Source organism: Danio rerio, chromosome 7 (assembly GCF_052040795.2).
Source record: "Danio rerio strain M-AB ecotype USA chromosome 7, GRCz13ab, whole genome shotgun sequence".
NCBI classification, from domain to species: Eukaryota; Metazoa; Chordata; class Actinopteri; order Cypriniformes; family Danionidae; genus Danio; species Danio rerio.
Window position 1 is genome coordinate 15,966,015 of NC_141027.1, and position 20,529 is coordinate 15,986,543.

General features: G+C 34.7%; 1 protein-coding gene and 2 long non-coding RNA genes across 5 annotated transcripts in view; 1 reads left to right on the top strand and 2 right to left on the bottom strand.

The window, feature by feature from the left end:
* Positions 1–20,529, bottom strand: part of LOC147843062 (uncharacterized) — an 812,539-nt gene that overhangs the window by 322,121 nt on the left and 469,889 nt on the right. The window lies entirely within an intron of this gene.
* The window catches only part of elp4 (elongator acetyltransferase complex subunit 4), a 127,966-nt gene that overhangs the window by 55,918 nt on the left and 51,519 nt on the right, over positions 1–20,529 (bottom strand). For all 3 annotated transcript variants that reach the window (XR_015494741.1, NM_001017638.1, XM_087259306.1), the window contains 1 exon segment: positions 6,874–6,982. Coding sequence is in view for 2 of the 3 variants with exons in the window: in NM_001017638.1 (NP_001017638.1) it covers positions 6,874–6,982 (109 nt within the window). In the remaining variant the exon portion in view is untranslated.
* Positions 7,954–12,035, top strand: LOC147843064 (uncharacterized). The gene is made up of 3 exons (XR_015495501.1): positions 7,954–8,162; positions 8,201–8,220; positions 9,329–12,035. It is a non-coding gene; the product is annotated as an uncharacterized LOC147843064 (long non-coding RNA).

Consider the following 20,529-nt stretch of genomic DNA (forward strand, 5'->3'; position numbering starts at 1 on the left):
GGACGTGCGCAAAGCAACCAGGAATAAAAGGTCTGTTCAGTTCGCTAGGATCATCAATCATCATCAAATGTGATCAAGAGTGAGTTTTACAAGTTTAAAATGTTTCAAAACAGTGCATGTGTGTAATGAATTACAGCGATTTACTTCAGCTTTACCTCATCACCACAGCTGCGTGTCAGAACAATTATAAGAGAAGACGCTTCAATCCTGGTTAAATCAGGTTTATTTTGTACATTAACCTAACAGATATCCATACAGCAGTAGAGATTAGCCTGTATCCTATCACATTTGTATGCAAAAAGAGTGCAAAGCTAAACGTGCTCGCTGTCTGTCTCTCTGTGTGTGTGTGTATGTGCATGAACTTTGTGACGACATAGTGTGTGACTCATTGTTGCAACTTAACACAACAAATGCATCAAATACTCATTGGTAAAGTTCTTACTGTAGTATTTCTCACAAATGCTACATAAATCTGCTTCCTTTATGTCTGTCTGTTGTCTGACGCAGTCAAGGGAGGAGATTAAGGCACACTGAAAGGCACGTAGAAACGGTGGGCGGGGAGGACTAGCCTTAAAGGTGCAGTACAACAAAACCGCCACCTGGTGCAAAAATGTATAAAATAGAAACTTATAAAAGGTATAATAAAAAATCTGATGGGTGTTTTGAGCTGAAACCTTACAGACACATTCTGGAGACACAAAAGACTCATATTAATCCTGAAAAAAGGGGTAACCTAGGTGCCCTTTAAAGCTACTTTTACTTAACGAGTAAGTCTATGTTTTTACTGTAAATGACAGGCTTTTCCCAAAAGATGCACAACAGGTATTACTGTAAGAAAAAAAAATTCTCAGCTTTTATTTACATTTGAACAAAATCTTCACAGCAATGACAGTCTGTGACAGCAACGTTGTGGCTTTTACCACAATTTTCGCCAGATGTGCCATATTTCTAAAGTATAAACACACTCCACCCTACACAAGACAAGTGGATACTATTTTTGTTGTATCAGACTTAAAAAGCTAAGATGCTTACTCTCCAGTTCACTACATTCCTTTTATAAGACTTGGGATCCCTTTCTTGACTATATCAAAGGCCTGCCTATTACACCAGGTGCTGGCAACCTATAACATTTGTCATTTTATTAAAAGTTTTTTATTTTTCTGTTTAACGGTTATTTTGGGGACATGGTGGCTCAGTGGTTAGCACTATTGCCTTACAGCAAGAAGGTCGCTGGATATATCTATACATTCCGTTGATGTCAGAATTATTAGCCCCCCCTTTGAATTTTTTTTTCTTTTTTAATTATTTCACAAATTATGTTAAACAGAGCAAGGAAACTTTCTCAGTATCTCTGATAATATTTTTTTTCTTCTAGAGAAAGTCATATTTGTTTTATTTTGGCTAGAATAAAAGCAGTTTTATTTTTTTTAAAACCATTTTAAGGTAAAAATTACCGGAAAAAAGTACCGGAATTAATACATATACTATACGAAAAATCTGAAAATATGAAGTGTAAAAGCAATTTATTTAAAAAACAATATTTAAAATAAAACATTTTTGAATGCTAAAATCATTTTTATTTATTGAAATATGCCATTAAATATTTCAGATTCTCATTTAACATGTTTTCTTGTTTATTTTATTATTACAATAAAACCAAAATGGAGTGTAATAGTGCAACAGGATTATGTTTGTTAGATTTGTTTGCAAACCAACAATGCTATGCATGTAAACCATTCTTTAATTGACTTTGAAAGTTATTATTTAAAGTTATTATTGCCTAATTAACCTAACTAACCTAATTAAGCCTTAAATGTCACTTTAAGCGGTATAGCAGTGTCTTTAAAATATCTAGTCAAATCATGGCAAAGATAAAATAAATCAGTTATTAGAAATGAGTTATCAAAACTATTATGTTTAAAAAATGTGTTGAATAAAATCTTCTCTCAGTGAAGCAGAAAATGCGGAAAAAAACAAACATGGGGCGAATAATTCTGATATATAACCAACATATATATATATTTACACATGTACACGCGCGCACACACACACACACACACTGAGTAAGGTAAGTAAAGTAAGCAAAGAAAGGGAATAACATTAGTACATAATTTGTTCATAAACATCTGATACACATCTACATACTTTAAAACAAATAAATAAATACTTAGATGAAATCATGTGATGTGGTTAGTGATTGTAAGCCCCACCCCCTCTGGCCATTCTGTACAGACTCGGAAAATGAGAGCAAGAAAAAAGCAGGACAGGGGGCGGAAATGAGGAGAGAAAACTGTAAACACACTGACCTTTACAGGAGGACACACACAAAACACATGAAAAGATAAAGCGTGCATCACCAATACCAGACACTGAAAATAAGTGAAAAAATGCAGGAAAATAGGACAACAGGAAAAAAGAAAAATCCCCAATGGTGCTCCACTTCTACTCATTCAGCATTAAAATTCAGTAGTATCAATGATGTAATATAGTTTATTCTAATACATATTATACAAATTAATTTATTTTCCTTCGGCTTAGTCCTTTTATTCATCAGGGGTCGCCACAGCGGAATGAACCGCCAACTTATCCAGCAAATGTTTTACACAGCGGATGTCGTACCAGCTGCAACTCAATACTGGGAAACATCCATACACACTCATTCAAACACATATATTATGGCCAATTTAGTTTATTCAATTCACCTTTACGCTTGTCTTTGGACTTGTGGCGGAAACCGGAGCACCCAGAGGAAACCCACGCCAACCTGGAGAGAACATACACACTACACACTACAAACCACACACAGAAATGCCAACTGGCCCAGCCGGGACTCGAACCAGCGACCTTCTTGCTATGAGGCTACAGTGCCAACCACAATCATTTCAATTTAAATTTATTTAAAGGATAATACCTTGAGATGGGGGGATCACAGACATGAAAAAAAGACAAAACATTAAAAAAAAAACAAAAAAACAATTACAACAGAATTTATATGCGTTTTTTCTATTTATACTATTTTTTAAGTGTATTTAGATTCTCCACATGCTTTTATGGATAAAGTTTTAGTTTACATAATAAAATCTAGTCCTAGCATTCAGTTTTTTCCTTTAAATCAGTTTAATTGTTTGCCATGAGGATCAAAAAGATAAAAAATATATATAAATGCTAACACTTTAGAATAATGATTGGTTAATCTATTTACTAACATTAACTAAGCATGAATAATCTTGTAAAGCATTTATTAATCATAGTTTATCATTTACTAATGCATTATAAACATCCATATTCATGCTTGTTAACATTAGTTAATGTAGTGTGTTAACAAACTAATGTTATTTAACTTAACGTTATCAAATTTATAAGACATGTATTTCTAATTGTTTGTTCATGTCAATGCTCAATTAATAATGCTCAAATTAGGTATCAAGTAGTGAATGTATTTGTTTGAAGCGTAGTTCAACATTAGTCTTTGTCTGGTAAGTGTACATGAACTCTTTACGTTTCTTATCACCATGATAGTCTTTGTACAGTGAGTTGGCATATGCTCTCCTTTCAGACTACTTGCATATGATGAAAAGTATAAATGTAAAATATTAATAATAATAATAAAAGGACAGAAAGAAAAGAGCCCAAAAGACCCTGCTCTTCTGCAGTCCAGCCACAGTGAGGTTTGAGCCAGCATGAAAATATTGATTCTGCAACTCTGCGGCCTCGAGGGCTGTGTGTGTGTGTGCTAGTGTGTGCCTGTGCATGTCTCTGTGTGTGTGTGTGCTAGTGTGTGTGTGTGTGTGTGTGTGTGTGTGTGTGTGTGTGTGTGTGTGTGTGTGTGTGTGTGTGTGTGTGTGTCGTGGCAGCTGAATCTCCCTCTGGCTTGTCTGCCAAGGAGCACGTCTGATTGAACACGGCCACACTAACAGGAGCTGACAGTCAGAGAGAGTCCACCCGGCCTGCCCCTCTACACTAATGCACTTTACTGACTGTGTGTGTGTGTATGTGTGTGTGTGTGTGTGTGTGTGTGTGTGTGTGTGTGTGTGTGTGTGTGTGTATAGAGTCAGTAAGACCGGATGATGCAAAAGGGATGAATAAGATGAGGGACCAATGAAAACAGATGTTTTTGAAGGAAATGTAAAAGGTGTTTGCCTGTGTAAAATCTTTTGGTTTGAGATGTATATATACACACATACATAGTTAAAGAAAAAAATATAAGCCCTTATTCACTTTATCTGTCTCACTTAAAAAAAAATTTTGGGTTGCATTTCTTAACTCCCAATGTCACTAGTTAACACACTCAATGCATTCTTTTTTTCAACACATCTCATAATTTATAAAATATCAACCTTTACCAAATGGTTGATATGTCTGTTTAAGTACCGGAATTAATACATATACTATACGAAAAATCTGAAAATATGAAGTGTAAAAGCAATTTATTTAAAAAACAATATTTAAAATAAAACATTTTTGAATGCTAAAATAATTTTTATTTATTGAAATATTTCATTTAATATTTCAGATTCTCATTTAACATGTTTTCTTGTTTATTTTATTATTACAATAAAACCAAAATGGAGTGTAATAGTGCAACAGGATTATGTTTGTTAGATTTGTTTGCAAACCAACAATGCTATGCGTGTAAACCATTCTTTAATTGACTTTGACAGTCATTATTTAAAGCAGTCAAAATATGGTATATTTGGTAGAGCAGGCAGTTAAAGGGTTAAGTGAAATTGTAATTATTTTTCAACACATTTTATTTATATATCAAGCGGTAACCTTCCGCTTACCCTTGTGAAGCAAATACGGAAGTAACTGAACCTGCAACTCATCAAAATTACACTAGTTCTGGCTCCATAATAGAGCAGATTTCTATTGATCCCACTGTTAGAATGGCCTACTTTACAGCAGAAAAAAATGGTGTTTACAGCCTGGTACAACGATTTTGGTTCATAAAGCTAATATTACCCTTCATGACAACTGTGAGGGGGTGAATTTTATTATAACTAATCCGTTTCCATTATATTAGGTTATATTAAGTCTGTAAAATGAAGGGCGTGGCCACTTGACTGACAGCTAGGTATTGCTGGTCACCGTCTCGTCACCTCAGCTGATTCCAGCTGATTAGCTGCTGAACTCTGCTAAAAGTTTGGTATTTGTGATACAGGAAGTCCAGAGACCAACGTGTACACTATGATTCTATATGAAATTCACTTTAATGTGTGATATGAATAAAAGGTGACCATAAATGAATATTTTCTCAAGTAAGTGAGTAGCAAATTGGACCCGGAAGCAGTTTTCCATACATCACGACTTAACAAGAGGATTCTCTTGCTTACATCTTGGTCACTTGAGCACCCCAATTTAACCCACTAGCAGCAAAATAAGTAAGAAACAGATGTCTTTGGAAAGTTTCTTTGCTAAGTGGGATAGACCCAGTGAAGGACCAGCGAACTGCCAAGGAATAGATTCGCAACCCAGTTGTCAAAAAAATCAGGTGAATCCAGCATGTCTGTGCAAGAATATCAGCTGATAGAGATCGCAAATGATGGCAGCCTTTTAGTGGCCATTCGCATATCGCGTATTTTAAGAGTTTGCACAAGTTTGTTGTTTCCAATGGAGGTGCACGGCTTGCGCAAACAAGTAGCGTAATGTGCTCGCGCCAATGATAGTCGTGAGCACACTGCAAGTCAAGTGACAAAATTAACCAATCAGCTTCAGCTTATATGGAATATTCACATTTCGGTATGAATAATTATCTCAGACAAACACAGAACACCTAAACACTGCAGTACTTTGTCATTTTCTACATAAATAAAACAACTATCAAAGTGACAGCAATGTTGTCAGCTTGTCATCCTCCGAGAAAACGGTTGATGGTCGCCTAGCAACCTACAACCTAAAAAATACTGAAACACCACCCCCCTCCCTCGGTCTGCGGTAAAATTGTCTAGCGTTGACCAGTCTGTGGTGATAAATAGGTTGAGGAACACTGCCCTAGCTGAAAAAAAAAATTGACAAATTTGTAATCTATCCTCCACAAAAAAGATTCGCCAAGCCTATATTATTTTTTTCCCTTATAAACTAGTGTGAATATTGATATTTTTGTTATTTAATTTCAAATAGGACCAATTTAAAGGCCAAAGGCTTACGTTTTTTAGTTACAAATGGCCTACTTATGTTTTGCTTTTATATTTTACATTAGGCTATTATTTGTGCATGAATATTTTTAGATACAGTAATAAACATACCGTTTGTTTGAAAACAACCTTTTTTGTCATCCTTACTGCAAACTTATATGAGCGATAATATCATTAAATGCTGAGGGGGCCCCACAATATTTATTTTAGGCAAAAAAATGGATGGGAACCACTGATTTATTATATGCATATTTATATTTGTTTTAAAAAGTAAGTAAAAGGAGTAAAGTAAAGAGTAAAAGTAAAGAGAAAGTAAAGAGGCCGAATGGAGGAGGCTCGTTCTTCATCCTCGCACTGCAGATGGTTTGTTTAACTGTTTACCAGCCAGTGAAGCATTCAGTTTTTCCACTTATAAAGTCTGCCATGTAAAGAGCAAATGCGCCATGGTGCGATGTAACTGACTCTTAAATGGAATGGGAGATGAGACTCTGATTGGTTTAATGCATGTTATTCTCAAAACACACTAATAACTCACTAAGAGAATAAGCACAACCCTGTTAGACCATGCACTGTGGCGCAAACCATATTTTTCCATCTTTAAAATAGCAAAAGTGAATTGGAACATGGCCTTAATGCTTTTGCGACATGCGCTTTAGACTTTGTGCCTAGATCGTTAAAATAGAACCTTTTATATTTTGAACTGAATGAAAGAGTTTGTTTAGTAAATGTTTCTCCTCACCGTGATAGTCTTTGTACAGGGGGTTGGTCTCCTTCTCTGAGCCTCTGAAAGACTCCAGAGCAATGGCTGTGTCACTCAGTCGGATTATTCGGCCCATTACAGCTCTGCTCTGAAAGTGAGAGACACAAAAACAGGGCGGGAATTGATGACGCTGACAGAAAATATATAAAAGGAGTCCATCAGAATGTGTACGCAAATACAGATCCAAAACACTTCATACCTCATAGTGTTCAACAGTAAACGACAACAGAATTATCTTTTTGGATAACTATATTCCTTTATTTAGACAGTCATTTGCAATTTAGAGAGCAATTTGTTGTACAGTATTAGTGTTAGAGAAATGATTGACATCGAATCAAAATGTGCTATTGTTTTAGGAAAGGTGAATGTTTACTTTTTCAGTTTGGAAAAATTCTATTTCTCAAACATTTTTTTCCACTGGCGGTTAATAAAACAGGCCAAAACATGAAATAAATGTAGCCATTACAAATCACCATCTTCATCCTCTTGTAATGAATTTGAGATTTTGTTTAAATATATTAAAACTAACAAAAAACTGCAGTTTTTATAAGAGTATAGAGTAACTGCATTATCTCTGCAATTTAAATGATGTCAATACTAATCATATTCATTTTTGTCATTTGTGCAACAGTGAAAATGCAACATCAGGTGACTAACTTGCGTCATTAAAACATTGGCATTATTAGGTTCTCTTCAGCAGTGATATACAGTATTATATTATGTCAGATCTGTTTGCGTCGTGTAACATTAAATCCATCAGATCAGAGCGGAACATACGTTTACTGCTCGAACACATGCTCTCCAAATCTGTCTGTCTCTCTTTCTCTGATCACGCGAGTCATGCAGTGTCACCATACGGCACAAATCTGGACGACCGTCAGCATAAAGCCACTTCAACTTCCCATAGCAATCAAAGTCACAGTGAAGACGTTGACAGCTTTTATTCAAAAATATCTGTTAAATGGTCTAAATGAGTATTAAATTATTTTTAATTGTTAGGAATCAAAATAATATTTATTTGTGAAATGCGCAAACACAAAGATTTTTTTTTGTGGTTTTCAGGAGCTCACGAGACATACATGCACAAGTCAGAATTGCATTTAAATAAGTGGAAAATAAAGTTTAATTACACACACACACACACGCACACGCACATGCACGCCCTTTACTTAAGTAGATGTACAGAAACTGTTATATATATCTTTGTTCTCAAGTAAAAATAAAGCCTCAAAAATCTACTTAAGTAAAAGTACCCATTACATGTTTTAGTTTCACTAGTTAGGTAAATATTTGGTTTCCTCAACAGTCCAAAGACATGCGCTATGGGTGAATAGTAGGGATGTAACGGTATTGTAAATACCGTCATACCGCAATATAAATTTTTTTGATATTACCGTAGTCGCATGACTCGGTAAAACTATAGGTCTTCTGAGAAAATTTGCTCAGGCGAATGAAGCGAACGGGAGGTAGCAAAAACTACAATTCCCATCAGCCCATGCTTGACCATCATCCCTTGCGGTCTGTTGTCGCTACAGATCCAGTAATGCGGAAATGGAGTGTGCTGCTAGAAGCGGGGATGAAAAAGAGCTGGAAAAACTCTAAAGCGGGTGTTGTCGCCGCGCGCGTACTGAATAGCGGTGTTGTCGCGTGAGTTCTTATCAGCGGTGTTGTCGCGCGAGTTCTTATCAGCGGTGTTGTCGCGCGAGTTCTTATCAGCGGTGTTGTCGCGCGAGTTCTTATCAGCTGTGTTGTCGCGCGCGTACTGAATAGCGGTGTTGTCGCGCGAGTTCTTATCAGCTGTGTTGTCGCGCGAGTTCTTATCAGCTGTGTTGTCGCGCGAGTTCTTATCAGCTGTGTTGTCGCGCGCGTACTGAATAGCGGTGTTGTCAGCACACTGTTCAGATTGATGCAGACATGAGACCTCTATCTTACTCATGGTTTGTCCTCTCAAGTGGGGGAAAGACAATGCACAACGTTACCCACTGCTGTCAACCTGGGCCAAGTCATATCTCTCTTGTCCCAGAAACCTCAGTCCCAAATGAGAGGGGTTTTTTTCTGTTGCAGGGGACATTGTAAATACCCAGAGATACCAGCTTTTACCAGATTATATTTATATGATAATTTTCCTTTAAACCCATCTCTATCTAAGTGAGTGAGTGATTAAATGTTGAATGTGATGAATTTTCAACAATACTAAATTGAAACTTTATTTTTTTTACATGGTTTAATATTTTTTTGTTATTAAAATTGAAGTTCCTGTTTCAAAGCTTACAGATAGATGGCTAATTTGTATGTCATTGACACTTTTGGCACTTTTTTGGAGTATTTTCATAAGTTTTGTTTTTTCCTGTAAATGATTCAATAAATACCGTACCGTGACATTCATACCGAGGTATTACCGTACCGTGAAATTCTGTTACCGTTACATCCCTAGTGAATAGGTAAACTAAATTGCCCGTAGTATATGGGTGTATGTGTGAATGAGTACAGTACTGGATTGTTACTGAAAGGGAAGCTTCTAGCTTCTTATATTTGGTGGTTCATTCTGCTGTGGCAACCATTAATAAATCAGGGACCAAGCTAAAGGATGCGCGTGAAATAGTTCGGTAACTAGACCTCACATCCTATTGATACATTTATATAAAATAACTTACATTTGTGCAGTTATACAAAATGTTTGTTGACAATTTTATGAAAGTAGCCAAGCAACATCACACCCTGTAATATTGTCCAAAAACATTGCTCAAAAAGTCGGCCCACAAGACACAAACTCCCAGCATTTAGCATGTAGTTTTGCGGCTTTTAGATCAAAAATAAAAGATGGCATTCATGTTCATACACTAAAATAATTTCGTAGGCATGTATATCTTTATATATAATGTCTTCAATTTTACACTGAATTCTGTACAAAATATACAGAATTTTTTTCTTAAAAAAAAAATGAAAAATAAAATGCTTATCGCATTTGACTGCAAACTGTTTTTTTTTTATTATGGTAATTTATTATTTTTTAGTAAACATAAAAAAATGGCTGAGAAGAATTAGGGGTTCCACACCAAGACAACAAAACTGAAATTTTTTTATAGTGGTTCCAAAAAAAAAGTTAAATATTTAAAAGATTCTGAGTCAAAAACTGAAAAGGTGCACATGATGGGCTTCTTAATATCCAATTTAATAAATACTCATAATGCATTTTCAGGGGATTTTAATGGAACAACAAATTTGTTGAACACATTGTGGAAATGTGCAAACCAGTTAAAAAATGTTAAGCTGACATAAAAGTATGTTAAAACGGGCCAAAATATTTACTTAAAAAAACATTAATTAATATAAACATAAAAAAACTAATTGGATGAGAAGAAATAGGGGATCTACACCAAAGTACAACAAAACTTAATTTTTATAGTGGTTGCAAAAAGGTTAAATATGAAAAAAGTTTCTGAGACAAAACCTGCACATAATGAGATTTTGAATATCCAGATTTATAAGGGCTAATACTGCATCTTCAGTGATTTTTGACAGAACAACGATTGGTGTGAACGTGCAAAACAGTTACAAATGTAAAATGTACATAAACGCATGTTAAAATGGGCCAAAATATTAAGTAAACATAAAAAAGTGGCTTAAAAGAAATAGGGATATCAACCAAAGATAACAAAACTTAATTTTATTGTGTTTCAAAAAAGGTTTTAAAATATATAAAATATTAAGACAAAATCTTAAAAGATGCACATAATGGACTTTTAAACATCCAGTTTTAAAAGGGCTCATGTTGCATTTTTAGTGATTTAAAATGGGACAACAACTGATGTGAATGAGCAAAACAGTTACAAATGTAAAACTGAGATAAAAGTATGTTAAAATGGGCCAAAATATTTAGTAAACAAAAAACTAATCGAATGAGAAAAAATGGGGTGTCGCACCAAAGACAACAAAACTTAATTTAATAGTGGTTTCAAAAAACATGATATAAAAAAAGTTTCTGAGACAAAACCTACTTATCATGAGATTTTAAACATCTAGATTTATAAAGGCTCATATTGCATTTTCAGTGATTTTAAAAAGACAACAGTTGGTGGGAATGTGCAAAAAAGTTCAACGTGTTAAACAGAGATAAAAGTATGTTAAAATGTACCAAAATATTTAACAAACACAATGAAATTGGATGAGAGAAAATCTTTGGCTCTGTAGTTCCAGAAAAGATGATGATGGGTAAAACTGAAAGGACCTTTATCAGAAACCTTTATCAGTTGCTTTATTCATTTGAACACTAAAGAAGATATTTTGAAGCACCATCGACAACGATTGACATCCACAAAACAAATACTATGGTAGTAAATAGTTACCAGTTTCCAACATTGGAAAAACGATCTTCTTTTGTGTTCAAGAGAAGAAACTGTGGTTTGTGACAAGTGAATGGTGAGTAAATGATTGCATTTTCATTTTTGGGTGAACAATAAGTTTAAGCCAATAGACATGAGAAAACACCAGTTTAAAGATGTTTAAAATGCACTAAATCAGCCAAAAAATGAAACAGAAAATCTGCTGAGAGCACCTCCTACTGGCTAAAGGAAAACACAGAGTCCCTTTAAAAAGCAGGGAGTGTCCCAAAGACAGAGAGATAAGGCTGTTAAAAAATTAATCTCTACGCCACTCCTGAATATTTCATTGGCTGGCTCTCTGTAGCAGCTGACGAAGCCTAATGCAGTTTTCATGCATCCGCATCTTTTCCTTTTTTTATTTTCCTGCTTTCTCTATTCATCTCCTCCTCTAAGACTTTGAGGGCATGCGTGTTTGTGTACGAAGCCGTGACCCTTTTTCCAAATCCGGCATAAAATATTTATCCCAAGTAACTGTGCTAGTGACAGTTGTCGGCAGCTCGACACCATCACATTAATGCATGTAAACAATACAGCTAAAAAATGCAAGGAAACTACACATGAGCTGGGCCAACATATTGAAGGAAGGGATGCCGTTTTAGATGTGCTGCTTGTGATATTCATAATTGATAATGACACAATGAATCAGTGTGTGTAGCTGAACTGGGTACACTTCATGAAGCACCTAAAATGAAGATGTTTTTATGGCTGAGGTTTACTTTTGTAAGTAGAGCACAAATATTATATGATTAAATTCATAACAAAATATGTTTTATTATGTTACTTAAACTTATTTTAGTACATTAAGTTTCAGCAGATTTTTTTTTTATTAAACAAATTTTAACTTAAGCTAAATTGATGTGAATTTATGACTGTTTGTTTGTTTTACAAAATGTAACCCTTGTGTGCTGTTGGGGATGTTTTAATCCACTCTGGGGTAATTTTGAGTCTTAATTTGGCCACAACTTTCTCTGTTTTTTAGCAACAGGATTGACTTTCAGTGAAAGTCAAATCTTATTTCGACACATATTTTGGGAAAATGCTTTGAAAATTGTCAATAATTTAATACACTCTGGGCAAATTTACTACCCTTTCATTATGTTAGAGGCTGTTTTTGCACCACTGACTTCCATTATATTGACATTTTTTGATTGGACAGCCATGACACCATAGTATTATGTATCCTTGGTTATTTGTGTTTTTTTTCCTGTTGGGAAGAGGTACAATTTATCATTTTTGTTTATTAGTTGCAGTGTATACGCACACTAAAACGTGTTGTTTTAATCCATAGAACTCCATATAAAAAATCTAAAGGGTTAATGGTCCCAAACAATAAGCAACAGTAAAAATTGCAAATTTTACCTCTACCGAACTTGCACTATCATTTAGTGTCAAGGCTTTGCAATTAAAAAAATTCTTTATAATGGAAGCTAATGGGGCAAAAACAGCCACCAACATAACAAAAGGGTAGTCAATTTGAACAGTGCACAAGGGTTAAAACAATATACAATCAGGTCCAATAAGACTGCAGAGAATAAAGTACTTTAAAAATCCATTGGCTTATTTACATTGTGGTCCTCGACCAAACAAACAAACAAACAAACAAACAAATAAATAAACAAACAAAAAACAACAACTGACGAGCAAATCATTAATGGAGTGCAAACAATTTAACTTCCTTATATACAAATAATATATATATATATACATATAATATATATATATATATATATACATATAATATACATATAATATATATATATATATATATATATATATATATATATATATATATATATATATATATATATATATATATATATATATATATTAGGGATGCACGATACATCGGCGGCCATATCGTTACCGGCCGATAAATGCTATTTTTAAGATTATCGTTATCGATCCGATGTCTTAATTAGGCTGATATCTTTAAGCTGATCAATTACGTAATTGTACAGACCTGCCTGCCGCGTACGCGTGGCCGAAACTTGTTCAGACTTCTCCAGTGCACTCTAATGGAGCTCTCCTCACACTGTTTATTCCTTCAAAGTCTGTCATTTCTTCATGTGGTATTGCTGTGCGTTAATATCTCAGTAAGTAACCATGTTCCTCATCATTGTAGATGTGTTTGACTGAGTGTCATTGTGTATTTTGCTTTAAATCGCCCAAGGAAAAATATTACATGTGGAAACCTGCTCCGTCTCTAGGTTGTGTTAGAGATATCAGGGGAGATTAACTTCTTACTTCAGGGCCGAATAATGTTAGTTTCGGGGTAAACTGCCTTCTCTTTTAGTTGCAGCCTGTGAATGAACGAGGACACATGTAACTTGGTCCAAAATATTTATTACTTTCCATGTGGTACAACAAATCAGTGAAAATAGTCTTATTGCCCAAAAACAGCTCCTCCTTTCTCTCTCCCTCTCCGCTTCACACACCCCAAACTGCAGCCCAGTCCCGTTGAAGGACCCGCACATTTTACAACACGTGTAAACATAACGGTTGTTTGTAATCTGATTATTTGTTATTATCAACGCGTTGCTTGCCATGTGTTATTGATGTAAGATTGTATTCAGTTTGATCGGAATATTCATATTGATTTTAACGAGCGCGCATGAGAGCCGTCACCGCACACACACACACACACTGTAGCACGGGGGAGAGGTGAGAGGTGAATCCAGTCATAGGGGCTCTCGACTAGCCGATCATTCTGTCTATATATTCAGCTCTGTGTTTGTCATAAAGTCAGCTCAATGCAGGTTTTGTATCAAAATCTGGCTGATGGCAACTCTGCCTCTACAGTTGAGTGAAATTCTCAGCGGTTCATCATAAACTTTTCAGCAATCATTTTCCTGCAATTGACAGCAAAAACGAGTGCAGAAGCGTTGTCTGATTGACAAGCAGCACCAACTTGTGTTCAAAAGAATCTAAAACACCAAATAGGATGAATCTGTGCCGCATTTTCTAAAAGTACTATCTATATTAAGCTGTTAACTGTCAAAACACCTCTAAAAAAGGCTTTTTCGGACATTACATATTTGTACATGCGTACATCACTGTAACACGTTTTATTCAAGACCATTTGAGCTGGTTTTAGTCCTTAGCGCTTTCATTTTCATCTTATTTAAATATATTTATCTTGCTTGATGATTAAATCCCATTTTGTTATTTAACCTATTATTTTTATGCAACAGTCAAGTTGCATGTTAATTTGCTTTGAATAAAAGGAAGTAATGTGTTTATTGCATGCTGATTTATGTGAAATGTTGAATATAGGTCTTTATAATCACCTTGCAATTTTAAAGTTATAGCTTTTTTGCTTTGAGTATAGACTAAAAATATAACACTGAAATATTTATAATTATCAGCCTATACATATCTGCTATTGGCCTCCAAGTCTGAAGAATTATTATTATTATTATTTAAAATAATTTGTTAGTTGAAATTACAATTAACTGCATGTATAAGTGTAATACAACTTTTTTTGCAAATTTTATTGGAAAATCTGTGGTATTAAAGGTATAGTTTACCCCAAAATGTCCACCCATCATTTACTCACACATAACTTGTTCAAACCATCTTTGAATTTCTTTCTTTTGTTACTGAATGAAAGATAAATTCTAATATTTTAGGATATTTCTTCAGACAAACTGAATAGTTTCTGTGAAGGCCTGCTTATTAGTTTCACAAATAAAAGTTGATTGAACATAAAAAAAATTAACACAACACGACACAAAGAAAGAAGTGCTTACAGTTTAATTTTAATTATGCTCCAGAGAATTATAAAAATATATGGCTAGCATATGACAAAAGACAGCTTCTAGAATCTTTCCCAGTTCAGTGCTGGATCTGGCTAAAAACTCCTCAAAGAAGGAGCAGCTTCAACAGTAATAGCAGAAGCTTTGGATTGTGAGCCAAAACCTGTAATTGTTTATATTTGTTCAAATGTATCTATGACATGCAGAGTGTCTAGCGTTAATGGTATGTTGTAGCGAGGATGTAAACAAGGATGTAAATAATGGGTAATGCTGTTAACAATTTAACTCTGAATGCCTGCCAACAAATTCATATTTATCCGTCAAACTGACGTAAACGCACACAATCTTCAGCAGCGCTGAAGTGAGTCTGTATGTAGCTGCTTTTCCTGCGTTCTACATCTCGAATAACAAACTCACAAAAGATATATGAAGACTTCATATTACTTACAGATGCTTATATCCCTGATATATAATAAAAGACACTTGTCAGATGTTATTTTAGAGAGCAGGCGTGAGATTCAGCTGTGTGCTCTGTGTCATTTTCTGTCTGATTCAGGCTTAAACTGATACAGCTAACAGCTACACTGACTGTCAGTGTTTACACAAGTACGTGCTATTAGATGCGTGATGCTTGTCCTGGTGACATGGAACAAATTCACGAATCACAGCACATAATGTTAGCTGACCAATCAGAGCCTCTTGAGGGCAGGCTTTCAGAGGAACTAGGAAATATGACAGTCATTTTTATGTTAGCTGAGTAGCAGTATATGACTAAAGAAAAATATATGAAAAAAGAACCTCATTTTCTTTACAGCATGACAACACATTGCTTTGCATCTTATACACAACCAAGTCCTAAAAATACACTCTCTACAACCTCTTTAAATGAGTAGTTTTAACATTAAAAAAAAAAAAAAAAAAAATATATATATATATATATATATATATATATATATATATATATATATATATATATATATATATATATATATATATATATATACACTAGCCAGCTCAACAAGTCACAAATCTAAACAAGTCAAAATATAGCAGTGCAGCTCCTGCTCAAACTCTTCTTTGAGTCTCTAAACCAGTCACTCTTCAGACTGATAGACTGAGTCTCCAGGGTCCAGAGTCAGACTACGGCTGTTTGAGCAGAGATTGATTAAAGATTCAGATGGTCTATGGCTTTAATCTTGTCTGACGAGGCTTTCAATGCACGGCCCCTTCTTGTCAACATTAAAAATACATGACAGGAATTTTCATTACAAGCAACATCTGATGGGCTTCAGGTGAAGAGCTGATACCAATAATAAAGAATTGACCTCAAGTTTTGTTTTTTAAATATTAATACAGTTGATTTATAGTATGGAAAAGCAACAGCTACATACATTTAGCTTTTAGCTCTTTTCTAAGTCAAATATGTATTAATTGTACCATTTTTCTAAAAACTGCCATTTATTTCCTTTTTGTCTGTAGTTTAAGAGAAACATTAGTTAGCTGCTGTTTGCCTCCAAATCTCACCTAACTTAAATATACCGAACATACTGATTCTGTCTGCGATTGTACATATTAAAATAAAAACTAAGTAGAACATCCAATTACTGCATTGAATAACATTTAAAATGAGGCTTTGCTGCTTAAGAAATATTTATTCTTGTCATAAATATTGGTTTGCTTGAATTATTTCTTTATTTTTATTTGTAAAAATTATTCATTCCTTGATAAAGTTCAATAGAGCAGCAATCCTTTGTAGCAGTACAATATTACATCTCTCTAATTATGACATGATTAAATTACAAATTAATTAAATTTCACCTTAAACTTTCCACAGAAGATTTCCTACCCTACCTTTAATGAACAGTGCATTAAAAATCCCTAGCTCTGCACATAGAAAACCTGATACACTGATATGAAGTGTTTTAATATTAACACTATGTACTTCTACATAAAATACTTAAGTTAACGTAGACTTTACAATTTATAAATCAAAAAGATGTGCAATAGTAATAGTCATAATACATTTTACAATTTTCAGTGTCAAAACATCCTTTCCCATGTATTATTATTATTATTATTATTATTATTATTTCTATTATTATAATTATTATTATCATAAATTTTGGTCTACTTGATTTTTTTTATTTAGATTTTTAAATTTTTAGATAAAGTTTAAAAGAACATCTTTGTAATAGTACAACATTACATCTTTCTAACTGTGATCAATTAAATCTTTCCTTAAACAATCACTGACCCCAAACATACAGTTTTCTTGGGGACTTTAAACAAAACAGTTAATTTCTTCAATTTCCTTTAGTTTACAGTAGACTCTTAATTTATCAGGGGTTGCCACAACAGAATGGACCTGGCATAGGTTTTACACGTCAGATGTGATAAACATTTAGTTTAGAGTTTAGTCAACTAAAATCTTTAGGAATAGAAAACTAATACATTTAATTACAAGTAAGTTATTGCAAAATAAATAAATAAATAAATAAAATAAATAAATAAATTTAAAAATATAACATTTTAACAAAATTTTATGTTTCTCTTTAATTGTCTTTGATATTAAAATTGAATGTAATATTTCCCCCGAGATATAGATTTTAATGTACTTAGTTTGGGACTCTGATTTCAAGTTTTTTTTTTTTTTGTTAGATTAGATCCAGTTTTGGCTCTGGTACTGACTAAATATAATTTATAAGCACACATATATTAATGTGATGCATCCTATAGAAAATACTCCTAAAAAATGTGGTTTTTTGTTTCTTTTTCATTCACTCATTCATTCACTCATTCATTCATTCATTCATTCATTCATTTTCTTGTCTGACAATTAAGCCTACCCAATTCACCCGTACTGCATGTCTTTGGACAGTGGGGGAAACCGGAGCACCCAGAGGAAACCCACACGAACGCAGGGAGAACATGCAAACTCCACAGAGAAACGCCAACTAAGCCGAGACTCGAACCAGCGACCCAGTGACCTTCTTGCTGTGAGGCGACAGCACTACCTTCTGCGCCACTGCTTCGCCCCTTTTCTTTTTTAAATATTACCCAAATGATGTTTGAAAGAGCAAGTAAAAAGTCCTATTTGTTTTATTTTGGCTGGAATAAAAGCAGTTTTAATTTTTTTAACACAATTTTAAGGACAATTATTAGCCCCTTAAGCTATATTTTTTTCGATAGTCAACAGAACAAATCACCGTTATACAATAACTTGCCTAATTACCCTATCCTGCCTAGTTACCCTAATTAACCTATTTAAGCCTTTAAATGTCACTAAGCTAAATACTAATGTCTTGAAAAATATCTAGTATATTATTTACTGTCATCATGGCAAAGATAAAATAAACCAGTTATAAGAAATGAATTATTAAAACTATTATGTTTAATAATTCGTTGAAAAAATCTGCTCTCCGTTAAACAGAAATTGGGCAAAAAAAAAAATCAATAAAGGGGGGCTGATAATTCTGACTTCAAAATCTATATGTGACTAGTTACATCATACAGTGCATCACAGTTACAGTCAACACATTTACATCACATCCGTTCTACAAAACCACTTTTAACCCAATGGCAGCGTTTCCTCCATCACCTCCACTACTGAAAACCGCTGTGTGCCCCCCAGCCTCCCTGAGAGGGGTTTTAGCACTTTGTCTCCAAACGGACAAAGAACAGTGAGATGTTGTCTTTGAAGCGCTCTTAGAGCACAGCGGCTGAGGCCTGACTCTCGATAGCTAATGGAGGCACAAAGAAAAGGGCCTCTCAGGAACCCAGAGACGCTGAATGACAGAAGCGTCCAGAAAGACTGGAGACTGACCATTGGCTGGCTGAATGCGAAGTTGAGGGCCTCAGACAAAGACTGCGGGTTCACGCGCCAATGCAGACGCTCCACTGAAGGCCAAACATACATGTAGTCAAACAGATACACACACACACAAACACACACACACATAGGCCCCCTGAACCCCAGCCAAGCGGATCCTCATTCACACAGTGGAGGGGGGCGACTCTTTGACTCCGGCTCATGGGGCGGTTATGGTGTGCCAGGGTCGAAAACTTATGGTGACCTCAGAGCTGGTCAATATGACTGACAGTCAAGTTGGGAAAAAAATGGCTGTTTTGTGGAGTTAGTTCTGGAGGACAATGTTAAAAAGACTTGCATGATGGTTCTCTAATATTCAAAAGTTGAGAAAGATAGTAAAAAATAACTGTGTGTAAACTAAACATATTGCATTTCTTTCCTTTGTGAAACCAATCACCAAGATGCTGAGGTGTTGTGAGTGATAGCTAGGTGTTGCTTTTTGGTTTTTTAGGAACTGTCTTCATGTGTAAGAAGTAATATTCACTGAGGGCCAATTCAGAATAATGGCTGCCTCACAACAGGCCTCTTATAACTGTAAAACTGGGCCATAGAACCCCCCTTTCAGTTTAAGTCTACCTTAGAATTTTTTCAAAAAATGCTCAGAGATGGACTGACTGTTATCAGTTGGCTCAAAAAATAAGAGCCAAACCATGAGGGGGAAAAAAAAAATGATTTGAGCACTAAGTCTTGTAGTGTGAACGTGCTATTAGAAAATACGACACTATGAAAAACATTGTCATCAGTTTGACAACATCACTGACTATAAAGAGAAAGCAGCCATTCTGTCACTTTTTAGGGTCCCCAACATATTTCTGCTATTTGCAGCACGCTTCTTTATTTGCATGTGTTTGGAGAATTTGCTATCAAATAGTATTGTTTTTCCCAATTAGTTGACGTTTGCCTAATTGCATGTTTTTGACTTGCAGTGTGTTTGAGCTTTTTTGACCACCATAGGTTTGACCATCAATAAAATACATAAAATTTCAACAGAATTTCTTAAAACAGCATAATTTTTTGAACAGGGAACATAAGAATGCTAGTTCTTTAGTAACCTCAAAAATGTTATTTCACTTTCAGATATCTAAAAATTATGAGTTAACAGATATAAACATAACAAATAAAACACTGTACTATTTTTTTCGACCCAGATATGCATGTAGCATTCTAGTGGTCAAACACTGTTAAATTAAGTTATATTTGTTAAAAAAAATAATAATACTATATATGAGCAATTTCACATGAGTAGCAGTGCGATGTGGCTGTATATTGGCACTGGTGGGAGGCGTGCGTTGGCAACAGGCCGATGACCCAGCCTGATCTCACAAGAAAACGCAAGTGTTTTATGTTTTGTCAGTTTAGTGGCTTATTGGTACGAATTTGTACGATTTCAGTCTTACAAAATGTATGATTTTTAAAAGGAGGCGTTTTCTTTTTTCCACCATTCATTCACATCTGCAGCTGCAGTCACAACATCAGAAACCATTGCTCATTCACTTACGTCACTTTAGAGCTAGCGTTTGAATGATTCTCTAGCGTAATGTCTGAAGTGAGGACAAAAGAGGTGATTTTACTCACATTTTAAGATGATAAGGCTGAACGGCATAAAATGCAATCAGTCTACAGAGATTTC